This window comes from Marmota monax, unplaced genomic scaffold, assembly GCF_021218885.2.
Source record: "Marmota monax isolate L192 unplaced genomic scaffold, Marmota_monax_Labrador192_F-V1.1 WCK01_AAM20220418_F8-fsc00211, whole genome shotgun sequence".
Lineage (NCBI taxonomy): Eukaryota > Metazoa > Chordata > Mammalia > Rodentia > Sciuridae > Marmota > Marmota monax.
The window spans coordinates 229234-249391 of record NW_026694080.1 but is presented as its reverse complement, the minus strand read 5'-3'; the positions used below and the strand labels follow the sequence as shown (position 1 = coordinate 249391).

Here is a 20158-nt window from a genome sequence, read left to right as displayed (position 1 = left end):
CTCAAGAGACTGAGGCAGGAGGAAGGAGTTCAAGGCCAGCCTCAGCAATTTAGCAAAGTCCTAAGCAACTTAGCAAGACCCTGTCTCAAAATAAAAAATAAAAAGGGATTAGTATATGGCTCAGTGGTTAAGCACCCCTGAGTTCAATCCCTGGTAACAAAAATAAATAAATAGCTTCGGCACAACAAAGGAAACAATTAACAGAGTAAAGAGACATTCACAGATTGAGAGAAAATATCTACCAATCATACATCAGATAAAGGGCTAATATCCAAAATATACAAGAAACTCAAACTACTTAAGAACAAGAAAACAAATAACCTCATCAAAAAAAATAGGCAAAAGACATGAATAGACATTTTTCAATAGAAGGTATACAGTAGCCAATAACATGAAAAAATGCTCAATATCTTTAACCATCAAATAAATGCAAATTCACACCACAATGAGATAATATTATGTACCCATTCATTGGGTATTATAAAAAGATGCAAGATAATATATGTTGGGAAGAAGGTGGGGAAATGGGAACCCTCATAGACTATTTATTGGTGGTATTATAAAAAGTTCTAGCATTCTACTGCACAGGATGGTGACTATAGGTAAAAATAACCAAAAGAGGGGATTTTAAATGTTCTTACCACAAAGAAATGATAAACATTTAGGTGAATGCTGTGTTAATTAGGCTGATTAAATCACTCTACAATGTATACCTGTATTGAAATATTACATTATACTCCATAAAATATAGAAATATCTCTCAATTAAAAATAAGATAAAACTTTAAAACTTCCTTCTTTTTCATTTTTCATAGTGTCATTATTCTGGGGACATATTAGGAGATCAATAAAAATCTTATTCTACTCTAAAGTGTATTTGCTGATGTCCTGTAAATAAATGTTCTTTGCAATACTTAGCACTGTGTGGATACAAAATTAAAATTACATATAGTGATCACTCTGTTCTCTTGGCAGGGAAGCTGGTAGTTTTCAGGGAGCTCAGTTAGACCTCTCTTAGAGTGGGTAGGAACAAGTGTGTGTGCTCAGTGTTCTGCTGGTCCCTGCCTGGCAGGGGACGGGAGCTGTCAGAGGTGTGTGTAAATAGTGTTACCCTCTAGCGGATAGGGTCTAGACTAAGGGATCACTGGGAGACTCAAAAGCCACAAATGAACAGCTGTGCCTGGTGGGAAGGCACTATTGAGACTAAGTTCAGGTTAGAAATGATGAACACTGACAGTCTCAACAGGCAAACCGTGTTCTTGTCACCAATAGTAGTCAAGGCATCTCCTCCTACCTACTTTCTCCTCCTACCTAAACCTCAAAGGGGAATTTATGTCATTTCTGTTTGAAATTTTGGATTTTCAATTCTCTGTGGCTCATCTAAAGTTCCTTCCATGACTTTAATAGTGTGTCTTTTTGGTTTTTGGTTTTTTTTTTTTTTTTTTTTGGTACAGGGGATTTAACCCAGGCATGATTCACAACTGAGCTATATCCCCAGTGCTTTTTATTTTTTATTTTGAGACATCTCACTAAGTTGCTTAGCGCTTCACAAAGTTGCTGAGGCTGGCTTTGAACTTGTGATCCTCCTGCCTCAGCCTCCAGAGTCACTGGTGTGCGCCACTGTGCCCAGCAGTAATGTACTTTTTTTTTTTTTTTTGGTGGTGGAGGAGTATACTGGGGATTGAACTCAGGGGCACTGAGCCACATCCCCAGCACTATTTTGTATTTTATTTAGAGACAGGGTCTCACTGAGTTGCTTAAGCCTCTCTTTTGCTCAGGCTGGCTTTGAACTCCCAATCCTCCTGCCTCAGCTTCTTGAGCTGCTAGGATTACAGATGTGTACCACCGCGCCGGGCCATATTAATGTACTTCTTCATAAAATGTGAAGAAAGCTGGGCATGGTGGTGCACGCCTATAATCCCAGCAGTTTGGGAGGCTGAGGCAGGAGCCAGCCTCAGCAATTTAGTGAGGCCCTAAGCACCTCAGGGAGACCCTGGCTTTAAATGAAATATAAAAGAAGGCTGTTGATGTAGCTCAGTGGTTAAGTGTCCCTGGGTTCAGTTCCCAGTACCAAAACAAAACAAAACAAAAAGGAGACAAATACAGAAAAGAAACATTTCTGACCCTAGGTGGTGGCTCCAGTTCATCACAGTTGCAGGAACACCTACACATAGGGTTTTCATGACGGCGGGATTCATGTTGAGTAAACAGCATGAAAATCTCTTCTTCTTTAAGAGGCACCCTTACCATACCTACCTGAAAGACAGAAAAGGATTCTCACACAGAGGGTAAAGGATGGAAAGAAATGTGAAAGGGTGGGAGAGATTTGCTTGAAGGCCAGCAGAGCCAATGGAGAAAGGTGGGGAACAGAGGGGTTACCTCCTTTAACAGCTTGTTTTTTAGGTGGTGCACGTTTACAAATGTAATGGAGTTGCAGCACTGGAAAATTTTCACCCCAGGGATAGTTGTAATCTGCCAAGGCAAAATGTGAAGTTGAAGGAAATTTCTCAATTATTTCACGCAACAAGAATAATTCATCTTTAGGGACTGAGGTTGTGGCTCAGCAGTAGAGCACTCGCCTAGCATGTGCAAGGCCCTGGGTTCCATCCTCAACACCACATAAAAATAGGTAAATAAAATGAAAGTATTGTGTCCAACTATAACTAAAAAATAAAATTAAAAGAAAGAATAATTCATCTTTAGAACCTTCAGGAGAATCCATATGCAAGAACCAGAAAGTTCTTTTCTCCCATTTCCATCCCTGATTCCCCCTACCTCCATTTCTCACTCCTCTCTTGATCTTGGTCTTCCTCTCCTTAAAATTCATTCAAAAGTGATTCTTAGCTGGCTGCAGCATGAGAAGGGTTCACCCACCTCTGCCCCTTGTTCATTGCCTCCCCCTCTTTTGTGAGTGTGTATCTGCAGAGCAGCTGACATTGGCAAAAGGGGTTTTGTAGAGAACTAAGCACCAGGCTCGGTGTACCCCATCCCCTGGGTCAAGAAATGGCTGCTTTGTCTTCTTACCTCCCGATAGTCATTGATGCTTCTGTAAATGTTGGTGTTAGGGATCTGACCCAGGATGAGAATCTTAGTTCTGAAAGGAAATGCACTTGCCTTAGGTCAAGGTGGCTTTACCTTGCTGTGGCTAACCTCCTATTACCTGAGACCAAGTACCTGTGTGAACGGAGAGTGGTGATGAAGAAAGCAAAAACTATCGACATAAGTAGTCCAATGTCCAATCCCAGGAAAATCGAAGATAAGAATGTAAAGATCCAGACAACCTTGTGGAAAAGGGGGTGAAGGGAAAGGGAGACCATGAAAACTCACAAAATCAAGAACATACCAGTCCCACCTCTCAAATGACCTCCACCTTCTCCCTTCCATACTTGGGGCGCAGGGACTGGGGTCATCTCCAACTGTGGGCCCTCAAGGCTGCCTGAAAGTCAATTCACTCTTGAAATTTCTGTTTCCTCAGGTGCGAAATAGTGATAAAGATCTCCATCTTATAGGCTTTGTTGAGATTAGAAATCCCATCTGTCTAGCAAACTGCAGCAACTCATCCCAGGGTAATAGTTATTTTAAGAACTATAAGAGTTACTGCAAAATTTTAACACCTTTTTCAAGTCCCTACCTGACCACCTCAGCAAGTGACCTTACCTTCATCTTCACAGGAAAAAAAAATAAGCTGAAATTCTCTTACCTATTTCCTTCCCCCACCCCGCTGTCACTCGTCAGTATCTGCACTCAACTCTTGCTTGTTCTCTCTCGTCAGGTGGGAATACTAGCCTTCCTCCTGGACTAGAAACTCCATCTGTGCACTGAAACACATCCCCCTGAGCCTCTCAGGGATCCAGCTCCCCAAATTGCCCCCCTCTATTTCTCTTCCTCTACTGGGTCCTCCTCCTGTCATCACACTCTGCCCCTCATCTTTTCTTTCTTGCTCTCTGGTTTTGTGCCCCAGCTGACATTCTGTCTGGTAAGATACCTCCTTCTCTTATTAGAACTTGTATTTTTTTTTAATTGTAGATGGACACAGTACCTTTATTTATTTATACGTGGTACTGAGGATCGAACCCAGTGCCTCCAAGTACTAGGCAAGTGCTCTATCACTGAGCTACAACCCCAGCTTGTATCTCTTATCCAGGAAGATATTTATATTAACTGGACTAAAAGTCATTCGAATATGCAATGAACGACAAACCCTCTTTACTAGGTCTGTGTGTAACTGTAGCCATTTCATCAATCCCTTTCATTTAATTTTGCATAGTTAAAGATTTATGTTCCCTAAAAAAGTGCCTTATTAGGCTTTGTTAGGCCTGGTTATTGGGACATTTTCTCAGGTCTTCCGCCTCCTGGTAAACAATAATTAATTTCTGTCATTTTCATGATATTCATGGACAGGTTCCAGATGCTACAACTGCTATTTTGTATTAATCTTACTTCATCACTCATGTCTTTTTGTTTCTCTCATAGAAGTGCCCACCCTAGGTGACTTTACATCCTGTTCTTCCTGAACCAGATTTTTACCATGGACTCCTTGACCCACTCAGTTTCTAAAAAGGGACTCCAAACTGCGTGCCCACTGCACACCACCCCTTTTCAGCTGGAAGTAGCAAGAACGGTCATCTCCTTTTTCCCTTACGGCAGTTGGAGGTCCCTAATATTAGAGAAAAAAATTACGGTCAACATAGATGTTCGCCAATATGTCTAGCTCAGGAAGATGTACCTGGAAAACTACTCCCAAGATCACCCTGGGTGATCTCCCAGAAAGAGGCACTTGTTCCACAACCCAACTTATAAGTGGGACAACTCCCCGTTCACCAAAAATTGTGCTTCCCGGGTCTCACTTTGAAGTCCTTGCCTATATCTCCAAACTGTCAATAACTCTAAACTATGTAACCTACTATTTTGATGGAGTAAAAGGAAAAGAACACCCGGACTTATTAAAAGGCCAGGGCCCACTGATTTATCAACATAGACTGGCTGCCCCCATTTTAGTTCCCCTCCTAACTGGTTTGGGAATAGCTGGATCTACTGCTTTAGGAACTGCAGGTCTAACAAGCTCTAAAAATTTTAAGTCCCTCAGCCATCAAATAAATATAGATTTAGGAAAAACTAGAAAGGTCAATCTCCAAAGTAAAGCTTTCACTAGACTCTCTGACAGAAATAGTTTCACAAAACAGATGAGGTCTAGATGGTCTCTTTCTGAAACTTCAGACAATTGGTTCCAAAACCTATTCTAATGGTCCCCTTGATTGACTACCATCATTTCAGCCATAGTTGGGCCCCAAGTCCTTCTCCTGATTGGTATTACTATAGGACCCTGCCTCTTAAAAACCCTCCTAAACCATATACACAAAAATGTAGGTGAGGTCAGACTTATGGTCTTGCGAGCCCAGTATAGTCCCTTAGACACAGAAGGTTGGAACAAAAACTGAGGCCTAATGATGTGCAAGAGTGACATCAAACCTACTAAAACCAGTGGGGAATGTGGTAGTAGGAGCAAATGTGACTCCATTTTGTTTTATGACTTCATCCTGTAAAACAACCATGCCAAGTAGAAGAGTCATGACTGGAGCAAGATGTTCTTTTCCTTTTGCTATAGAAACCTTTAAGAATACGGAACTACCTAATGGAGTATTGTTTCTGTAACTAGGGTAACGGAGCTCTGTTTCTGTAACTGGGGTGACTGGGCTAACTGTGATTGGTTAGGCTCCCTTCCACTTGACTGCACTGTCCCGCTTCTGTAACCTGGCTTGCTTGCATTGGCTAGACCCCCTGAACATCCCTTTTGCGGTTTTCAGGCTTATAAGGAGTGCCCTTGCAATTGTTCAGGGCTGATCAGGGGAACAGCCTTATGTTCTGGTCAGCCGCCACTGGTGTGCTTCAATAAAGGCTTGATTTGATTATACGTGAGTGGTCTGGAAGTCAGTTTATGAAACCCTGGGACGAAGCTTTAACTATAACATAAGGACTCCATGTTTTCATGCACCAATAGCCTTGAGTGCAAGGGCTAGGTGCAGTGGCACACGCCTGTGATCCCAGTGACCTGGGAGGCTGAGACAGGAGGATTGCAAGTTCAAGGCCAGCCTCAGCAGCTCAGTGAGATCTTGTTTCAGAATAAAAAATAAAAAGGGCTGGGGGAGCAGGTCAGTGATAAACCACCCTGGGGTTCAACTAGAATACAAGGCACTAGAGTTGCTGTGTTATTCATATCCATGACCCATCTCTTCTGTTCATTCTCTCTCTAACCTTCCCCTCTCCCTTCCCTTGCTCAGCCAGGGCATCTACACTCACAAAGTCATATTGGTTCTGCTTCCACAGACTGGGTAGGTTGTAAATGGTTTCAAGGTAGGGCAGTACGTTGCTCAGAACAACTCCAGCCAGCACAGCCTGTGGGGAAAAGATAAACCCAGCTTCATTTCCCTTCAGTGGGTGGATGGGTGGAGTTAGAGCTCCCACCCCTACAAAGGAACCACAAGACGTCAGCCTTGCCACTCAGAAATATTTTATGTTGATATTTCATATGAATACCATATACGTGTTCCAACTCTTGGGTCAGCCCAAATAAATATTCTCCACATCTTTCTCTACTCTCCTTTATGATTTGTCAGACATTGAGGCAAGGTCAGGCCAAGCTCAAGGCCTGATAGATTCAGGCAGTAAAGCTATAAGGGACCCCTTTTAGTTTCAGAGAGTTTATTACTCACAGAGACAGAGGAGGAGTAGCCAAAGGTAACATCAGTGTTGTCACTGTGGTGACACTAGGACCTATGGGGAAACTGGCTTCTTTGGCTACCTGGCCTTATCTCATTTGCTTGACAAATCTGTTACTCATATCATCTAGAAAACATCATCTAGAAACCATTCTCAAATGGGATGATAAATCAAGAGAACTTCCACTCAGAGAAATTCTAAAATCATGTGTTTCTATTCAAGTTTAATCATGATATGCTATCATTATCTTACTAATTAGATCTTTTTTTTTTTTTTTTTTGCAGTGCTGGGGATTGAACCCAGGACCTTATGCATGCAAGGCAAGCACTCTACCAACTGAGCTATATCTCCAGCCCCAAGATACTATTTTTTTTTATCAATCAAGTTAAAGTAGCAAATTAAAAACATTGATAACACCCCATATATATGATTGTTGAGTATAAAAGGACACTGCCCTTTTGGGAAATCATTTGGCAATAGATCAAGACACAGTGATACACTGTCATGTAGAAATTTTGGAATATTGTGTTCTAGATTTTTAAAAATCAACAATACAAAATTGTATGTAGAGTGAGGTTGCAACTATGCAAAATGATATCTATTCACAGAAAATAATGTCTGGTTTGCCAGGCATAGTTGTGCAAGCCTGTAATTCCAGTGACTCCTGACGCTGAGGCAGGGGGAATCTCAAGTTCAAGGCCAGTCTCAGCAACTTGACAAGACTCTTAGCAACTTAGAGATACCATGTCTCATAGTAAAAAATGATTTTAAAAAGGGGGGCTGGGGATGTAGCTTAGCAATAAAGCATCAATAACAACAACAAAAAAATAAGGTTGGTTAAATATATGACAAAATGTTAATGATTTATTTGTAATTATTGGTGACAGGTGACATTTTTACCAATTGTGTGTTTTCCAAGATTTTTAAAATGAGACTACTTTTCTAATAGGAAGAATATTCCCTATATTTTGGAAAATTAAGATTTATACTTATAAGGATATAAAAATTATCGGGGCCGTAAAGGAGAATATAACATACCTTAAAACAATTTTCTCTGTATGTTCACAAAGTCCCTGAGTTGGTTAAACATTTCTTAGGTTTTTCTAATTCTCATCTCTTTAACTCTGTCTGGGAATGAGAGCTTATTCTACCACTGGGAATGGCTGGGCCCTAGCTTGTTCTGGCTTTCTGAGGTATGGTTCTTTTCCACCATACCACCTTCTTTCCAGTCAAGAATCTCCAAACTCTCAACAATTTGCAGAGACATGGTGGGAAGGAAAAGAAATTTAACTTCATCAGAGATTTGTATAAGTTTTGACTTGAGGCAGAGGGCATGGAGAAGAAAAAATCTCAGAAAAAAATATAGAACAAAAACTTTTACCTTTGTAAACATTAAGGTAAAACATGTTCATTTTGTTAAAAAAAAAAAAGAATTACACTCTTTCATCATTTCCATTATCAAAGAGACAACTATTTTTAACATTTTGGGGGCTGGGGATGTGACTCAAGCGGTAGCGCGCTCGCCTGGCATGTGTGCGGCCCGGGGTTCGATCCTCAGCACCACATACAAACAAAGATGTTGAGTCTGCCGAAAACTAAAAAATAAACATTAAAATAAAAAAAATTTGGCGTGTTCTATATATTTTTTTCACAAAAATTGGAAATTACATTGAAATATACTATTTTGTATCATGCTTTTCCAAGTTTATGTTGGTCTTTTGGTAACTAGTTGAGATGCTAGCCAGGAGGCTCCTCTAATGATTCTAATAAGGATTTTGCAAAGAGCCATCTGCAGTCTTTTAAGGAAAGAAGAAATGATCCATAGTTTAATACCTGTACAACTTCATTGTTATAATAGTTCATATATTTCATTCATCAGATTGTATTCACATCTTCTCACTCAGAAATGTGCTAACAAGATAAAGTAAGAACAGGGCTGGGGCTGTAGCTCAGTGGTAGAGCACTTGCCCCTCATGTGTGAGGCACTGGGTTTGATCCTCAGCACCACATAGAAATAAATAAAGGTATGTGTTCCTCTAGAAAAATACTTTAAAAGAAGATTCAGTGAGGGCTGGGGATATAGCTCAATTGGAAGAGTGTTTGCTTCGAATGCACAAGGCCCTGGGTTCAATATCCAGCACCACACACACACACACACACACACACACACACACAAAGGCACAGTAAGAACAATGTGGTGCAACATGGCCAGGCAAAAGTGAAGGATATCCTAGCTCCAACAGATTTATAATAAAGGAGTGCTACCTACTTTTATTACTACCCTTCAGTGAATTCTGACAGTTTTATTTGTTTGGAATTTTAATATTCTGCTTCTTTTAGCAGTAAAGAAAAAATACAACTGCTCAGAGTAAATTGATGAGTTACCCTTCTAAAACAGACTCCAGCAGTTACAACACAGAAGATACTGGGTAAACTGAGTTCTGGAGAGGACTTCTGCTGGGAATCAAAGAACAGCTCCTATGTTAAGGACAAGCTTATTAATCGCACCCTCCTTGAGAAGATACCATGCTTAGGCTCCAAGATCCTTGAGTCACAAGAGCAGAAGGCAGCAGCAACCTTATGGTGGACCTGCTTTAATGATACCTGACACCAGGTAGAGGTAGTGTTGAAGAAGATGGGGATGACATCTACAATCACTCCAGCTTTGGGGATGGCCACCTCAGGGTAATGAAACTGTTACACCAGGAATGAAACCTTCCCCCACCTCCCTAAGTATGTTATAAAATGGCTTAAGGGAACATTAAGACATAAATCTATATTGTTTATCAATACAGAAAACTGAGCAAGGATCTATATTGTAACTTAGAGCAAGTTGAGTACAGACAGTGATTAACACAACTGGCATCTTTAAGGGTCAGGTAAACAGTCTTATCCAAAGGGAAGAAATGGCACATTCATATCCAGAAGCATCCTAGTTGGACAGAGTTAAAACTCAACTATCAGGCCACCTTCAAGTGTTATGAATTAACCAAGAGGCAATGAGGCAGCAATGGGAGGATTGTGTTCACACGGAAGGCAGATCAAGGCCTTCCGGAAAACAGATGGCATGAGTTTCCAAGCCTGCACAGTGAGTTTCCAAGCCCGTACTGGTAACGGGGGTCTGGCGTCTGAAATCTATGTTAGTCATTTTTTACTGATTCCTTATTTACAAAGCTTATTTTATAACTTAAGCAATAACAAGATAAGAATGATAATAACAATAATGTTTCTTGAGTGCTTACTATTACCCCAACACTATCTTCTTTTAAATATATATAAACACACTTCAGTATATCTGATATAAAAATATACAAATATATCTCATATTATTTCATTTAACTCCAACTGTATGATGCTATTATTTTAAAGAAAAAGGGCAAGAGATAGGTCAGGGCAACCTCTGGGGATAAGCTGCATGCAATTATCCATGCAAAAATGCCCCCACCAGGATGCAAACCAGACATTCTATCTTTTTTTTTAAACTTAGTTATTTGATAAGTTCTACTCACATTTGGCAGTTCGTAGAAAAACTGTGCCGCCTTCATCATCAGGAGCAGCATCACACCTGCGCCTACCAGAGATGCAAACTGAGGAAACAGAACCAGTTGGAGAGAAACCATCAGGAACATATCGGTCCCTGTCTGCATCTATGGCCTTCTGTGAGAAGCATGCCGTTTTTTTCTTCAAAGGAGTTGGGTTCAGAATAAGTGCATTTCTGTGGAGCTGACATTTTCCGTTCTTTTCAAAGTATTAAACACAGGAGGCACTCAATAGGTACTTGTGGAATGAATGTGTGAATGCTATCTCAAAGGTCCTAAATTTTCCTGAGCATTTGAATCCTTACTGTCCCAGCTCTGTGATACGTTATCTGAAGTCTCCTAAACTATGCCATGCATTTCTTCAAGACTTTAATTTCTCCTTGCATAATATATAAAACCCCCAGTAGGTCAGGCATGGTGGTGCACACCTGTAATCCCAGCACCTTGGGAGGCTGAGGCAGGAGAATTCCGGGTTTAAAGCCAGCCTCAGCAACTTGGTGAAGCTCTAAATACTCAGTGAGACACTGTCTTAAGATAAATAATTTTTAAAAGGGGCTGAGGATGTAGCACAGTGATTAAGCATCCTGGGTTCAATCCCCAGTATGAAAAGAAAAAGAAAATGAAAACACTAGACTCCTCCCCGATAGCCCTAGAATCCCAACCATTCTACTTTCCACGCAGATAACCATTCTCACTCTCCTGTGTGGAGCTTGAAAACTTCCTATCTAACAGTTTCAATGGTGCTTCACCTTGGAAAATACAATGATGATCACTTTTCATGTTCTGGCTTCAATTTCTCTCTCCTTCAATCAAAAAGGTTACCAACATGAGTCAAGCCTATATAGAGCTACTCTGGGTCCTATCCCAGTCCTATCTCTGGGCTTGGTAAACAGAGATGCTCACTCATCAAATGAAGCCAAGGAACACAATTCCCTTTATAACCCAAGGCTCTCTGGATATAAGTCTTGAACTCAGGACATTTCCTATTGGCAAATTCCCATTTTTAAGCCTCTAGTTGAAAAAAAATAATACAAAGCAGTGTCTTTTCCCACCGTGACGGGGAATGGAGTTGCAGTAAGGTAAAACTGTAAGCACAAGTCAAAATAATGGCCTGTATAACCAAGAACTGAGAGAGTCCCTCAAATCTTACCCTTTAAAGGGATATATATATATATATATATATATATATATATATATATATATTTAAAGGGATATATATATATATATATATCCCTTTGTTGATAGACTTTAATTTATTTATACATGGTGCTGAGAGTCGAAGCCAGTGCCTCACACATGCCAGGCAAGTGGCTACCGCTGAGCCCCAGCCCCTGCTCTTTTTTATCTGGGAAAAGAAAAAAACACCTTCCCGCTGGGCTCTCTTGCTACTCACTGTCATTTGCCAAATCAGCTTAACACTGAAAAGAAGACCAATGTGGCCTGTGTCCTATATCGTTCTTCCCCCCGCCACTCAGGGGTCACAATTAAAGTGAGCAGCATAGGGCTGGGATTGTAGCTCAGTGGTAGAGCACTCACCTAGCATGTGCAAGGCCCTGGGTTCGATCTTCAGGACCACATAAAAATAAATAAAATAAAAAGATATTTTGTCCAACTACAGCTATAAATAAAATTAAAACAAAAAAGTTAGCAGCAAAACATGGAAAAGCAGAACCACAAGACAGACGTGTAGGAAGAAGGATCAGGAAAATGAATTGCTATTCCCAATCTTTTTTTTTTAATATTTATTTTTTAGTTTTTCGGTGGACACAACATCTTTATTTTGTTTTTATGTGGTGCTGAGGATGCAACCCAGCGCCCCGTGCATGCCAGGCGAGCTCACTACCGCTTGAGCCACATCCCCAGCCCATGCTGTTCCTGATCTTCAGAAAGCTCTAACAGTGAACATTTTATATGCTATAAAACTATACTAGGTAATCAACCTCCCAAGCCCCTCCAGTCAATCCTCAGGTCAACCAGTTGCTGAATATGATTTATTGCTCTAGCAGTAAAAAACTAATTCGATTAAAACAGGAAAGTATATCAGGTTTTTTCTTGCCTCCCATTTCTTTTCTCCAAAATTCTTCTGATTATTTGTTCTTTTTTTCTTTTTTGGTTGAACCCAGGGCTGCTTAAACACTGAGCCACACCCCCAGCCCTTTTTATTTCTGATTTTGAGACAGGGCCTCGCTAAGTTACTGAGGCTAACTTTGAACTTATGATCCTTCTGCCTCAGTCTCCTGAGCTGCTGGGATTACAGGTATGTGCTGCTGTTCCTAGCTCTGATTATTTATTCTTATTGTTTTTCAGACAGGCAGATGCCAAAATAAACCTAGATTGAAATAAGCACAAGTAGAATCTTGAGTACCATAAAAGTAACTGCTCTGAGACATTTGGAAGGCCTGTGATAACTGTGTGTCCTCCTTAGTGGTACATTCAAAAGAACGGGATTTGGGGTCAGAGGACCAGCCTTGGTGACATTGTGCCTCAGAAAGGTGCTCAATGACTCTCAGATTCTTGGACAGCAAGCACTATTAAAGTTCACATCTTCTGCATATTTTGCTTTTCTGTTCCAATTTTACACCACTCTTCCAGGCTTATCTCTAGTGATTTGAAGCAATGGGATCAGGACAGCAGGTTGCTGACCACAGGCCTGGGCACTGGGGACTGGGGGGGCTATCATTTTTTAACATAACTCTTAAGTGACACGCACTGTGGTTGACACTATTAGCATCTAATTTTATTCTCACAACTGAAAGGTTGGTTTTATCTCCATTTTATGGATGTGGATGAGAGCCTCAGAGAACAAAAGTCATCTGCCTAAGGTCACACACATCTAGGAAGCACCGAGTCTGGTTCCTACACCCGGACCATCTGATTCCAAAATCTAGCCTCTCACCATTGCTTCATTTGCTTCCCTTAAAAAGAACACAACTAACACAACTATCCTCTTTCTTTTGTAATAACTTAGTTTTACCAAGTTCTGGGAGCCTGGGGACAAGGCAAGAAAGCCTTTCCTTGGAAAGTAGGGAAGAAGGATAGGCACATGGAGACCAGGGAAGCACAGTAGTCGGAACTGGCAGATGCCAAAATAAACTGTTTAAAAACCTAGATTTTTATACAGAACAGAAAGATAAAGCGGGGGACACTCTAACTGGCCACAGACCTGGGGCTCATCTCATCCTCTCTGCCATGGGCCAGGCCTTCCCACACCTCAGGTTGAGGCTGTGGCTGGGAGGACCAGTAGGTTTTGCTTTTTGTTATGACAGTGGAGGGAAATGGGTTCTAGACAGGGAAACAATAAAGTGAAATGTGATCGTAGACCCAGTTTGAATTTATGCCAGATAAAAACTAAAAATAAAATTATCAATGGCAGGCCATTTGGGGGACATTCAGAGCCAGCCCCCAGATTTCTCAGGCAGAGTGAATAAAAAACTCCCAGAGGGAAGGAATAGAGAGAACACCCGCAGCTGTGTGAAGACAGAAGGCTAAATGAGTCTGGGGGGGAGGTCTGTTCCAGTCCAGACTAGAAATTCCTGGTGGAATCTGGACAGCTCCAATGTGTACAGACAGGGCCCACAACTTCTCTACTTGAGCCAGCAAGTTGAACTGGGCATATCAGGGAAGTGTTCACTAGCATCCCTGGGGACACACTTCCCAACAGAGGGCCACCACAGTGCAGTGAGAGATGCCCCTCAGAGGAAATGTGCCACACAGATCAACAGGCAGCAGCAGAAAACAGAGCCACAAGCTGCCTACTAAAATGGTAAAATGGACTGGCTCAGAGATTAGAAATTCCATCATCTTCTGCCAAAGTTCTTCCAAGCTTGGCTTCTCTGTTCCTCAAATGTGTGCAGTCAGCAAATCTATTCTTTCTCCAGCCCACCACATATAGATTTCCTGCTTGTAAGACAACTCTGAGGTTGACCCAAAGCCCTCTTTCTTCTATCGGTGCAAATCCTAAACCACTTTCAGGACTCTGGGAAAGGTCCAATTCCTCTACCAATCTCCTTCTCATAATACTTAAGGTGCTTTTTTTTGTCAATTGTGCTCAATTTGCACTTGATTTTCCTTGCACTTTGATTTAGCTGTGTATATCTTGCCTTCCCAAATTTATGGGCACTGGATAAACAAAGTATGTGTCATAAAAAGTTAGTGGAACTAATCTCTGCGGTTTCCATTTCCATTTCTTCTTGTCATAAACCCATCTCATTTTGATTCCAAAGATTTTGCATGCTTGTATAGAACATTCTTCCTTTTAATACAGCCCACGCTCCTTCTTTCTTCCTCCAGTGTGCCAGGAGGAAGCTCTATGACCACAAAACTCAGTCTGCATAAAATGATAGGATGGAGCCTTACTTGAGCCCCTTGCTCTCACCCAGCCTAATCTTCCTTCCGGCTTTCACTGGTTTTCACCCAAACTTCATCTTATCTTTGCCAATGGACTATGACACTTTATCTTTCCCTATTAAAATTGAACTTCCATCCTTCTGATACATCAGGTTCTGACCACAGCTCTACCTTCTCACTATACTTGTGAGGCATGAGCTTCTCTTTGGCTTCTGGCCAGTTGTTTCACCAACTGAACCCTGACTCATTCCCTGGGTTTGCCCAGGCACCAATTCTGATAACTCCCTGCCATTTCATCACGCCACAGAACTAAGATGGGAGGCCTCTCGTGCTTTCATATTGTAACATTTATTTAATCAGTTCAAAACTCATAAACACAGGACTTACAAAATTCCATGCCTGCAATTAGGGGGAGTTTGCTTTTAGAATCTTTTCTGTCAACCGTATCGTTCAGCTTACCAAACGATTAGTTCATTACTTCAGAATACCTGAAGAGAATCTGTCGTAGGTCATTTCCTCTTATACAGAGAGAGAATGGTCATAAATTCCTAGGCTCTCCTAGACAAACACCTGACTCTCTCTCAGGAAACCCCCTTGCCATGCATGCCCTTTGAAGAAGCCAGGAAAATGTTTCATTTGTATTATTGCTTTTCCAAACAATGTATGAGAATGCATTCTCTATAGGAAAAAAAATTAATAGCTGATGGTAAGTTTATCTGAAATATTGTTGTTCTTCTAGTATATTATGTGCAAAATGGGTTTCTGTGGGATAATATATAAAATCTCTTTGTATAGTAATATTTCCATAGAAAATGACTTTCAAATTCCACATTGACCAATAACTTTTAAAACAAAATCTGTGCAGGAATTAAGGCAAGTGTGGAATCCAAATTCTTCCAAGATGTCTTCCCCATCAAGCAAAACATCAAGACAAAATTAAGTCCACATAGTCCTATTCTATGAATATACATATGAATCGACACAAGTAGAGATAAAATTCTTTTTAAACATACCTGTTGTCTTCCTCCAGCTTTATCTTGGATAATAGTCCTGGCAATAGCAGCAGAATATACATAAGATTTGAAGAATGAACTGACAATATTGCAAAAGCCAATGGCTATTAGATCCTGTAAACAAATGCAGAAACTTAAAGCTTACTTTTTGTTAAAGACTGTGGGATAATATATAAAATCTCAAAAAATTTGATAAAAACTAATACAACTTGTTTTGTTTATTCAGCTATTTATTTATTTTGGTATGCTATGTATTAAACCCAGGACCCCACACATGCTAGGCAGGTGCTCTAACACTGAGCCACATCCTCAGCCCACTAATTTTGATTTTGAGCAAAAAGCATGCTCTTTATTTCTTGTGTCTGAAGAGAGATTGTTTATATTGTTTCAAACAATAGATGGAAATATTCTTAGAAAGGACAAAAGGAAACAAGCAAATATGATTATCTAGATTAAATTGCATCTTCATTTTAGCTAGTTATCATCAGGAAAACTCTTCTTCAAGGTCATGAAATGAGGCCTTTTCCTTTTTATCCTCTTTCATGTGATTGCCAGGACTTTGAATGATAGGGAGACTAGCAGTGCTATTCTTCTCCCTTCTTTCTATACTACCTAAATGTCAAACTGGGAAAATGCTTTCTTCCCAAATAGTTCCCTCTTGACTTCCAGGGGAAGGACCAAACTCAGAGAAGTAGGAGAGTTTCCCTAAAAATAAATAAATAAATAAATAAATAGGCCAAAAGACAAAGAGGCCAACTTAATTACATATATTGGTAGACAGTTTTGCATGTTATATTCCACAGCATTTCTTTTTAATTTAATTTATTCTTTTTTTAGTTATAGATGGGCACAATACCTTTATTGTTTATTTATTTTTACATGGTGCTGAGGATCGAACTCAGGGCCTTACATGTGTGAGGCAAGCACTGTACCACTGAGCCACAACCCCAGCCCTCCACAGCATTTCTTATCATGCCTCAGTGTGTGGTTGGCTTCTAAGGACAGGGTGGACAGAAAGATAAAATTAACATGAGAGGAACTCTGCTGGCCGAGCAAAGAGATGCCATATGTCATCTTCTTATCTCTCTGTGCCATATCTGTTCCTGTGGAACAACACTTATGTTAAATTTCAAGTGGCTTCAAAGTTAAATATTCCTCACTTCTCAAAAACTCTTTTGTGACTTCAGTCCAAAATTATAGTCCGAGTAACTCTTTGGTTAAAGAATCTAGCCTTCACGTTGGCAGGTGGCTCAGATTAGAGAGAAGACTTACAGGTCAGAAAAATCAATGGTCTTCTCACCTGATTGGAGTTGATTCTGTAGTTGTGGAGACCAGCAATCTTCTTGCCCAGAAATATAACCATAAAGGAGCTCACAATAGATAAGGATATAGCTGGTAAAATAAGTCTAGAAAAAAAGTTGCTGAAATTTGGTAGTGAAGGAAACAGGAAGCTGAAACAAAATAGTGGAATTATTCCTGGATAGCAGGTGTGCTTTACTGGCACTCCTGCCATTTCATCCTTTTCCTCCAGGGCTAGCCCAGTGTTCCTCCCCTTCTAACCAAGAATACAGAAGAAGTAGAGCAACTGAGGCAGCAGCTTGCCAAAACTGCCAGCAAATCAAGCCAAGTTACAAATCCATCAAGAGAGCATATTAAGTTGTCTTCTAATTCCAAGTTTCTGCTATTTGATGACAGTCAAAATCACAGAACTCTACTCTTGATACTGTACCCATGAGTAGACCATAGGTAGATATGACATCAAGATGTTTTAGAGCTGAAAGGCCCAATGACTTCCCTTTTAGTCACACTTGCATTCTTCAGGGTATAATTTTAGTCATTGTCCTTTGTATAAATGGGTTCTCATTCCTACCCATGCTTTCCCTCCTGTAGTTTTGAGGTCAACAGAATGTTGAACCCATTTATAATACTCTAGCTCTAGAGTATTATATCCATTTTGCTGATAATCATTGTTATCTATTTCTACAAATTCAATACAGTCTATTTTTACTAAGATCCTATCATAGCAAACATTGCCAAACACATTTAAACCATGGCCAAAACTTCTTCCCAGGTATATCTCCTGTTCCATTGTTAACTGGGAAACTCTTGTTTAACGCAATAAACTTTCTTCTATCAGTATTACCCATCAGATCACTATCCAAAGAATTGAGGAACATCCTGATTCTCAAAGGAATCAATGCTTATCTATTCATGCATGTCTATTCATGACTATTCATGTTTTGTAATTTTACCTTGCTGTCCAGAGTATCTGTGAAGTCAGCTTGTGTGGTCAATTTTTGCAATACCATAGATCAAACCCAGGACTTGTATACACTAGCCAAGTACTGAGTTATACTCCCAGCCCTTTTTATTTTCTTTTGCAACAGGGTCTCCCTAAGTTGCCGAGGCTGGCCTTGACCTCATAATTCTCCTGCCTTAGCCTCCTAAGTAGATGAGATTACAGGTGAGTGCCACTGCACCCAGCTCTGTGCACTCAATTTTAAACTGTCTCTTCCTGAGTCCTGTGTTCTTAGGATCATTCACAAATATTTGATGTTTTATATTTATAGTAGAAAATTTTGAAATAGTTACAAAGAAAGAAGAATGTTATAATTAGCCCTCCTATACCCATCACCTACCTTCAACATATAATTCATGACCAATCTTATTTCATCTGTACCACTATCCACTGCCTATTGCAAGATAAGTTTGAAGAAAATTCTAGGCATTTTATCATTTCAATTGTAAATATTTCTGTGTACCTCCCTAAAAAAATCATACAACAAAAATTTACTGTCTTAATATTATCAAATAACCAATTAATTTTGAAGCTTTCCCAAATATCTTACAAATATATATTTTATAATTTGTTCAAATTAGAATCCAAATAAGGTCAATGCATTGCAACTGGTTGCTGTGTCTGTTAAATCTCTCTATGATTTTTCCCATCATCCTAGATAGGGGACATCTATGAAAACTTAAAGTGATCAACAAATATCCCACTTACGGTAACTTTGAAGTAATCACTGTTTTTAGAGATCTATTTTTTGAGATAAGAGGTGAATGATTAGAAAGTGTAAAAAAAGTTTCATATGTCTATGTAAATAGATATAAAGGCTATATAAGCTCTAGAGTATTATTTCCAAACTATTTTAATGCATCTGCATTTGTGTGTGTGTGTGTGTGTGTGTGTGTGTGTGTGTGGTGCTGGGGCTAAAACCCAGGGCTTTGTGCATGCAGGGCAAGCACTCTACCAACTGAGCTATATCCCCAGCCCTACACTATGTCAATTTCATTGAAATATGTACATAATTGATAACTTGGGACTTAATGGGTTAATTCCCTCTCTATATCTTTTTCTTTTCTTCCTCGCAATTTTTTGTTTATTGGTTAAAGAAACCTGCTATTCCATCCTACTGTGTTTCCTACCATCCCTGTGTTGCAATTAACATGTTCCTCTGTTCCTTGTATTTTCTATAAATTGGTAGTTAGCCCTTCAGGTTTGGCCAGATGATTTTTTTTTTTTTAAGGCAAAATGCTTCATAAGTGGTGGTATGTATTTCTGTTAGGAGGTAAAACAAACAAACAAACAAAAAAACAGTTTTTTTTAATGTTGGCAGATGATATGCTGATATCCCTTAATGGTAATATTCCATAATTCTAATTTTATAATTCCTTCTCCCTTTTTTAGCTGAACTACTTCTATAAAGTTAAATGTCTTATTATAAACTGTCTGGATGTTCCATAGAGCAGTTCTTACAGGAAAGGCACAATAAATGCCTGATTTTTCTCTTTTATTTTAGAATTTTTGAAAGAATGAGTTGGTTCCCTAGCAACTTCCAAAGGTGAAAAAATAAGTTTATTTATTTAGAATTTTTACGTAGTAATGATTTTAAACACATTTGATGTCTTTGGCCAGTAAAAACCTCAAAGTAATCTATGGATTCAGTGCAATCATATTAAATTCCCATTGGCCCCTTTTGCAGAAATGGAGATGCCAACCCTAAAATTCACATGAAATTGCAAGGACCCTGAAAGCCAAAGTGATTCAGAAAATGAAGGATTAAGCAAGAGGACTTGCATTTCTTAATTTCAAAACTTTCTACAAACAACCTATAACAATCAAGACTGTCCTAAGGGTAGACATATAGATGAGTGAAACAGAATTGAGAGTTTAGCAATAAACCCAAATGATGCTGGAATAACAAGGTACTCACATGCAAAAGAATGAAGTTAGACCCCTACTGCACAACATATACTTTTTTAACGCCTTTTAAAATTTAAAAAAAAATTTTAAAATCCCTTTTTAACTCAAAAGGATCAAACACCTAAATTTAAAAGCTAAAATCATATGACTCTCAGAGGAAAAGTGAGGGACATATCTTCAAGACCTTAGATCCGCACAAGTGATGAAAATAAATAAATGGAACTTCATCAAAGCTGAAAACTTTTATGCTTAAAAGTACCAGTAAAAGGAAAAAACAACTTACAGAATGGAAGAAAATACTTGCAAATCAAATATCTAGTAAAGCTATGGTGTCCA

General features: G+C 39.6%; 1 protein-coding gene and 1 long non-coding RNA gene across 6 annotated transcripts in view; one reads left to right on the top strand and one right to left on the bottom strand.

The window, feature by feature from the left end:
- Slc26a8 (solute carrier family 26 member 8) overlaps positions 1 to 20158 on the bottom strand; it is a 67452-nt gene that overhangs the window by 14605 nt on the left and 32689 nt on the right. For all 5 annotated transcript variants that reach the window (XM_046464540.2, XM_058585564.1, XM_058585566.1 and 2 more), the window contains 8 exons: positions 16916 to 17066; positions 15616 to 15729; positions 10226 to 10303; positions 6297 to 6392; positions 3174 to 3280; positions 3024 to 3093; positions 2379 to 2471; positions 2124 to 2255 (listed from right to left, as the gene is read on the bottom strand). In XM_046464540.2, coding sequence (XP_046320496.1) covers positions 2124 to 2255; positions 2379 to 2471; positions 3024 to 3093; positions 3174 to 3280; positions 6297 to 6392; positions 10226 to 10303; positions 15616 to 15729; positions 16916 to 17066 — 841 coding nt within the window. The remainder of the gene's footprint in view (positions 1 to 2123; positions 2256 to 2378; positions 2472 to 3023; positions 3094 to 3173; positions 3281 to 6296; positions 6393 to 10225; positions 10304 to 15615; positions 15730 to 16915; positions 17067 to 20158) is intronic.
- LOC124106759 (uncharacterized) overlaps positions 1 to 20158 on the top strand; it is a 76359-nt gene that overhangs the window by 41796 nt on the left and 14405 nt on the right. The window lies entirely within an intron of this gene.